This window comes from Chionomys nivalis, chromosome 6 (assembly GCF_950005125.1).
Source record: "Chionomys nivalis chromosome 6, mChiNiv1.1, whole genome shotgun sequence".
Lineage (NCBI taxonomy): Eukaryota > Metazoa > Chordata > Mammalia > Rodentia > Cricetidae > Chionomys > Chionomys nivalis.
The window spans coordinates 90,000,629-90,008,556 of record NC_080091.1 but is presented as its reverse complement, the minus strand read 5'-3'; the positions used below and the strand labels follow the sequence as shown (position 1 = coordinate 90,008,556).

Here is a 7,928-nt window from a genome sequence, read left to right as displayed (position 1 = left end):
GAGACTGCCCCCCAGTTCCTTTCACTCCCATTGATGTTTATCCACTAATTCAACAACTATAAATGAAATCTGTGAGAATGATTAGCTGTTCCCTCCTTATGAACCTACGTGCCCTGCCAGGATTCTAAATGCATCCCATAAATGAAAAGAGGAGTTAACGATGTTGTACATAAGTAATGTTTTCTGTGTTTCCTTTTCTTCTTTCTTTTTTTTTTCAACCACAAAACCAGACGGGGAAGTTGTGGGAGCAGGTGGGCCGAGCAGTGGCAAAAACCTCATGACACATCACTCCGCCTCCCGGGTTGGTGGAGACTGTCTGGAGCAGCATTTAAATTCTGGGAGGTCGGAGCTGTCAGCAGCAGGACAGGAGGAGCTAGGCATCAGCATCCCAGCTTTGCAGTCTCTCGCCAGGCGCATTCTCGGAGGAAGCCAGCCAAGGTAAGCTTGCAGCTGGCCAGGGAAGCTGCACATTCTCCCGGCTGGATTCTGTGGGTGAGTCCAAAGAATACGCTTTAACCATAGCACTCCTCAGCTACAGATTGCACTGCTCTAGGCTTTCTGAACAAGCAGGTTGGATACTCTGCAGGCTTCCAGGTATCTGCAAAGTCAGTTGAATACAGAAGTCAAAAATAAACTGAGTTCTTCTTTAAAGGACAGAGAAAATTGCTACTAATCACATACACACACAAAGTTCTCTGTCTCTTTGGAGCAAATTTCTATATCATTTTAAAGTTGCTGGATGACTGTGGAGGCAATTAAAGAAAGGTATTATATATTAATATAAATCATTGATACTGTCAATTTTAATTAACTCATCTACATGTGGTGTGAGCTTTCTCAATGTCTTGCTTCTGCACTGGCTTTTAAATCTTTCACCAAGATCCTTGTGTGGTAACATGTAGATTCATTATCACACACAGAAAAGCTGTTGACTGTTCTCAGGGCTTTTCATTGCAAATGGAAAATCTTACTCGATTTCAAAGTTATCTTTCTTTTACCTTTATAGCATGGTGTTAACTTGTTAAAAGTCACATTTGAAATGCAAATTTGAAAAATGGAAAAGCAATTTTTATTTTATTTATTTATTTATTTATTTGATTTTCCTCCTTGGACAAAGGACTGCCACTGTAGTTCTCTGACTTAATTATCAAAGCACTGTGAAACTGATCTTAGGTGTGGAGAGCTGGAGACATCACGTGGTGGTGGGATAAGCTCTGACAGTCCAGATGTACAGTCTGGATAAACAGAGGCTGGGAAACTGCGCCGCCCTTGCCAAGGGCGAGAGATTGAGAGAAGGAAAAGGCACACAAACATTGACTCAAAAGCCTACACTCTGACGTTTTCTCAGAGATGCAGAAAAGATTCCAGAATTTATTAGTGGCTCAGTAGCAATGTGGTAGTGCAAAGAGATATGTTTATGTTGAACTTGTCAAGATACCAAGTATTCCTCACAGAATATATTGCAGGACCAGCTACAGTCATGAGATTTGCAGTGATTTGCTTTTGCCTCATTGGCATTGCCTCCTCCTTTCCGGTGAGTACAACTGAATCTCAGAGAAAATTCTTGAAAGTTAATGGGTTTTGGCGCACTCTCATGTGTTTTTTTCCCTTCACTTTTCTATCTTAAAAGGTGAAAGTGACTGATTCTGGCAGCTCCGAGGAGAAGCTGGTAAGCACCTTTAGGTTGATCATTTAACTGGAGAACATACACAAGTGTTGCAAAGGTTGCTAGGAACAGTATTTTATTATTTATCTTCAGAATCAGACCTGTTTGTTTCAAAGTACAGACGGAGACAGGACCAAACAGGGCATTGTTTTTAATGAACAGACTCACTTTTAATTAGATTTTTAATATACTAAAAGCATGTTCCAGGCTATTGCTACTTATATAAAACAGGTCTTAGGACCTTGAGTAACTGACTCTTTCTCTCCTTGAGTCAGAATGCTTGCCTAGAAGCAGAAAGTCCCAGAGGCTGAATTTAGAACACCACTCAGATGTTGGCCAGAGCTGTTCGTATGGCCGTAATATTTACAATACTTGCTAAGAAGCCCATCATAAAAAGAAAGTCGTTTGTGCTGTTTAACTCTACTGTGCTTGTCAGCAGATTTTAGACCACATTTCCTAGACAAAGATGAAAATCAAACCAACATCTGTATTTATTACAATTATTTGATGAACAGCCTTGGTTAACTGTCCCTCCATAATAGGTGAACATGTGCCAGGCAAACCCAGATGGGCCTTGTCCCAAGTCTGGACAAAGAAGCACACAGAATTCAGTTCCTGATGAACAGAATAAGAGCAGATGCAGAGTTGCCTAAGGGCCACTGAAGCTTCACGAAGACATTCAGGGAGGCATTTGTAAATGGGGTGTATAAATGGGGTGGGTAGACCTATCTGTTTTCCAACAGACTTGAGAACACAGGTGTTGAGTCATAATTTAACAAAATAGGAAAATTACCATTTCTATGAAAGAGAGGGGGCAATAATTAGTACTTTAGAAACAGAATAAAAGAAATGTTTAAAAAATATAAGAATGCATTTTTAAAAAGATATAACAGTATAGTTCATCAAATGGTATTTAGTATATAGTTGAAAAGCTGAAGTCAGTTTTTTAGGATCTAAGAAACATGGAAGTAAAAGAAACTATGGAAAAGTGTTTAAGGATATGCCCCCGAAGGTGAACACTAGTTGTTTATGTTAAGATCACTAAATCTTCTTTAGCCTATGTATTTTGATTACATATCCTTCAAAGCACAATTCTTTTCATTATTAACATAACTTATGTCATGTGATAAATGTCATTTATACTGTGACGTGACCGAGTGTGGCCAACACAGCTGACCATGGGACACTTACTTCCTGAATTAGCGTAGTCGTTCTCCAGATTCTGTTTCCACCGTTGTCTTGGTACAGTAGACCTTTTGTGCAATGACTTTAACGTATTTATGACTGTCTGCTAACCACTAGACTCAAGTGCCCATTGAGTAATCAAACTGTGGCTAGTTCAATGGAGAGATTTAGTTGTCTTGTTTTTTTCATCTTAATTTACATTTAAATTAGCTACATTTAATTTAATCTTAACTTACATTTAAATAGTTACCTGTGGGTAAGCTCACAATACTGCCTTGGGGAATTCCTCTTTAGTCCTATGGAGAGAAAAATGATGGGATCAATCGTAATGAAAACCTCATCCAGCAAAGGCAGACGAGGCAAACATCATTGGCCAGTGCTGACAGTCAGTGTGCCTGGGCTTGAACGCCAGCTCTGCCGCTGCTTCCTACCTAGCACATTGCGGTGGAGTTTCTTCTGTGCTGTTATCAGGGAAATACTGATGTCTACCTCATAAGGGGTAGAAAAGACTGAACCAGTATTTATAAATCACTTTGAAAGACCTGCCCCATGATTAATGCTATTTGGAATGCCATTAAATGAATCAATAACAAAAAATAAGTTATAAAAATGATCTCTGAAGTTTTGCAAGGAAGTGGGAATATATGTCACACTTTCCCTTCAGGGGAAAGCTCATGGCACACAGATCCCTGTGTTTATGTTTTAATAATGACAAATGCACACTTTTTTTTTTAAATAGCTTTACAGCAAACATACAGATGCTGTAGCCACCTGGCTGGAGCCTGACCCATCTCAGAAGCAAAATCTCCTAACCCCACAGGTACTGTTATTCAATTTCTCAAGCTGAAAAATAGGACTGGAGCAATGGCACAGCCATTAAGGGTACTGGCTGCTCTTGCAGAGGACCTGGGTTCAGTTCTCAACCTTCTGTTAACTTTAGTTCCAGGGGATTTTCTGCCCTCTAATGATATCCTGGGGTATTGCATACACACAGTACACTAATATAATGCAAGACACTTAACACACAAAATAAAACAAATAAATGATAAAACAACAACAACAAAACAAATAAAAGCCTTAAACAATAATAATAGACTCTGACTAACCAAAGCATACAGACTACTTAGTGGGATCTTCCTGCTTATAGGTAAATAAGTGTCTAGAAGACCAGTACATGATTTGTCCCACTGTAAATCATCAGTCAGGCTGAAAAATATGACCTGCTTTAGATTGAAAAGAATAACTTTGCATTAGGCAGCTGAACATGTAACATGTGTGCTAATGTGTGGCCTTCCTTCCTCAGAATACCGTGTCCTCTGAAGAAACGGATGACCTTAAGCAAGAAGTAAGTTCTCACATGCAATGAAACCCGCTGTGAAGAGACCTGGAGGAAGTGGCTGCACCATTCTCTTCAGACTTTCAGTCCACTAGCAAGTGTCCTAGCGAATATCCATTCCAAAGCTTGCTCAGGAAGGAAATGCATTCATTCCTTGTCAAAATGCACAGATTCTGCAGATAAGTTTAGTGTTACAGAAAATATCTGCTCAAGCCTGGTGCTAGAAATGTTAAGCCTCTTGTAAAGCATGAAAGGTAGTTTAAAGATGTTTTAACTAATATTTGATAAGCAGATCATTAGTGTTTAACAAAGCCACAATTTTTTACTTTAAAACATTTATGTTGCTAATATTAAAAGATTATTTGGTAGGTCGGTGATCTTTCCTATTTGCTGAGCAAATAAATAAAATTTCCCTTAAGCTCCAATTAAAATATACAGATGATCTCTGATAAGGAAAGTTAGATTAAAAGAGCCATAATATTTGCAGATTTGTAGTTTAATAGTCTTTATTCCTTAGTTCACGACATTGATTTGGCTATAGTTTGTATTCCCATGCCTTGCAGAGTCATGTCTTGACTATCCTTGATAATAAGGAGACAACTATATATGTATATATAGATAGACAGAGAGATTTTAATTTCTATATTAAGGTAGAGATGATTTGATATCTTGTGAAATTACATTTCAGATAAAAAAAATCAATTTAGCCTTATTTAAGATTATTACCTCATTGAATTTTATGAATTACTAATGTACACTATTTACAATGTAAAATGCTAGCGATATGAACATCATACTTGTTAAGTTTGCCTTGAAAATATCTAAGAAAATAACATTTCATTAAGAAGTCAAAGAAGTGTCTCTGAATGCTATTTCATTTATTCTTGTGCTAAAAAGCAAGAAAGAGGCCCATTTCCTCATCTTAAAACGATGAAATGTACTGCAATTGCGAAGATCCTGAAAGTAAATTAAAATATTTCAACCAAACTAGCACAGCATGAAACCTGAGCTCTCATTTACTGAGGCATCTTGGTTTTTGATTTAGACTCTCCCTAGCCACTCTAATGAAAGCCAGGACCACATGGATGACAATGACGATGATGATGACGGAGACCAAGCAGACAGCCAGGACTCTGTGGACTCTGACGAATCCGATGACGATGACCAGCCTGACGACTCTCACCATTCTGATGAGTCTGATGAGTCCGTTACTGGCACCACACAAACAGAAATTTTCACTCCTGTCGTCCCTACGGTAGAAATCCCTGATGGCCGAGGCGATAGTTTGGCTTACGGGCTGCAGTCAAAGTCTAGGAAGATCCACATTCCCAGTGACCAGGTAAATCCCTTGTCAGACACATGGAATGGCTATGGCTTGAACTCACTTCCAGGAAACCAGAGTCTACAAATTCACTTGCTATTCACTGAGCACGGTACATTTATTTGAGGTCTGCTTTTTGACCTTTGAATACAGAGCATTTTTCCTACTTTGAAGTCTTGCTTAAAGTATGCTTAAAGTCTTTCTAATTTTGTCTATCACACACAGTTCCGTCTTTCCAAATCCAGTCTCTAAGCCATATTTAACAAGCATTTATGTTAGCTCAATAACTGCTGCAGAGAGATTTTTTTGTGTGTGAAATATAATGGTCATATTTGGAAACCACGTGTGTAAGAGGAACTGTAAAAATCACAATTATAATGAGTGTAAGCAAAGGGTCTTAGACTCAGCCTTGTTATTTACTATTCAGTTTACAAGTTAACTTTCAATGTCTTTTTTATGTAAGTCAGAGATAATGAGACGATGAGGCTATCCTACAGGTTTTATTTATCACAGACATAAATGATAAACCTAGTAAACTAGAAATGGCTGACATGGGGACAGACAAAGTACATGCTAGGGTTTTTTCTTCTTCATTCAAATTTTTAAAATATTCAGAGCAGTTTGACCTAAAAGTTGGAGATAAAGAATTATAATGCTCTTATCCTTGGCTGTTTGTGTAATCCTTCCATTTGTTCTGGTTCAGTTTTCTGATGAAATAGGTGAGGATATCACCTCACACATGAAGAGCAAGGAGTTGGATGATGTCCTCAAGGTCATCCCTGTTGTCCACCGTCTGAGCATGCCGTCTGACCAGGACAGCACTGGCAAGGCCAGCCACGAATCAAGTCAGCTGGATGAACCAAGTGTGGAAACCCAAAGCCATGAGCAATCCCAGGAGGATAAACAGAAAGCCAGTCATGAGAGCACTGAGCTTTCTGATGGGATTGACAGCAAGGAAAGTTCCAGAGCCAGCCAGGCACATGAGAGTCATGAGTTTCACAGTCACGAAGACAAGCTAGTTCCAAGCTTGAAGAGCAAGGAAGATGCTAACTCTCTGAAATTTCGCATCTCTCATGAAATAGAGAGTTCATCTTCTGAGGTCAATTAAAAAAGAGGCAAAACAGCAGTTCTTTATTTTGCTTTTAGTTAAAAAGGAAAACAGGAAAAACTATTAGTAAGGGCTAAGCAAGAATATTAACTGCTCATTTCTCAGTTTAATGGGTTTGTGTATGTGGAGAAGGAAATAGATAATATTCGGGGTTTTTAGCTTAGTTTGTTGCTTCATGAAAAATCCTTGTAACCTAAAATCTTCATCACTTTGCCTCTGTTCTTTCTGTAGAGGAAATGCAGATGCCCATTGCACCTTAATGATTGTTACTCTTTTAATAAAATGTATGTAGACACAAGCAAAATGCCTTTACATGGTTAAAAGAGAACCTATACCAGCCTATGTCACCACATCCTTTGTTTTTATAATTAGTGTATATTTTGTTGTGATTATTTTTGTTGGTGTGAATAAATCATATATCTTGAATGTAGCAGGTCTGGTGGTGTCAATTATTTCTTACTGGTTTCTCACAATTCCTCTGCAATTTCTAAAATGTAACTGTTTCAATGAACTTGTCCACTTTAGTGAAAGCCATTTAGGGTTTTAGTGATTGGTGGAACAGGGGCTACTCCCTGAGAGTTGTTAGCAGGCAGAACCACAAGGCTTTTCTACGGAGTATTCTTACCTAATCATAACATTCACCAGCTAATGTAAAAGCTAATGAAAGCCTGGATGTAATCAAGTCTACTTTTCTGCTTTCTATCATTATCTATTAATTTGCTTAGTAAATTTGTGGCTTTCCTGCCTTTCTCTAGGTCTTCTAGCTATCATTCTTAGGTAAGAAGCAATATGTATTTTTAATTAAAATAATTTAATGAGGTGAAAACAAATTTATGCTGAATTTCATTCAGATGTGAAATTTCAGAAGGACGAGTGGCACACACACCTTTTGTCTTTAAAACTAGATATCCCATATTTCTAATCTACATGGGAAGTAGAAAAAGACAAGATCTCCTGAGTAAATTGGGAGCATGGGGACCTTGGGGAGGGTTGTAGGGTGGAGGGGAGAGGCAGGGAGGGGAGCAGGGAAAAATGCAGAGCTCAATAAAACTCAATTTAAAAATAACTAGCTATCCCGTCTAGAACTTATGAAAACAACCTAAACACCCTTCAACTGATACATGAATATTATTCAACTTTGAAGAGTTCAGTCATGAAACTTGCAGGTAAATGGATGGAACTAGAAAAGATCACATTGAAGCTGGGCGGTGGTGGCGCACACCTTTAATCCCAGCACTCGGGAGGCAGAGGCAGGCGGATCTCTGTGAGTTCGAGGCCAGCCTGGTCTACAAGAGCTAGTTCCAGGACAGGC

At 38.7% G+C, this 7,928-nt stretch overlaps 1 protein-coding gene across 3 annotated transcripts; it reads left to right on the top strand.

Annotated features, from left to right (window-relative positions):
- The first annotated feature begins 307 nt into the window (after positions 1–307).
- On the top strand, positions 308–7,037 carry Spp1 (secreted phosphoprotein 1). 3 transcript variants are annotated; one of them, XM_057772316.1, is made up of 7 exons: positions 308–438; positions 1,467–1,534; positions 1,631–1,669; positions 3,591–3,671; positions 4,155–4,196; positions 5,233–5,526; positions 6,212–7,037. In XM_057772316.1, the coding sequence occupies exons 2-7, from the start codon at positions 1,481–1,483 to the stop codon at positions 6,614–6,616; spliced, it is 915 nt and encodes a 304-aa protein (XP_057628299.1). In that variant the 5' UTR covers positions 308–438; positions 1,467–1,480; the 3' UTR covers positions 6,617–7,037. The 3 variants fall into 3 exon arrangements, with proteins under 3 accessions (XP_057628299.1, XP_057628300.1, XP_057628298.1); XM_057772317.1 differs by having other exon boundaries at positions 343–438; positions 1,455–1,534; XM_057772315.1 differs by having other exon boundaries at positions 363–492.
- Positions 7,038–7,928: the final 891 nt, after the last annotated feature.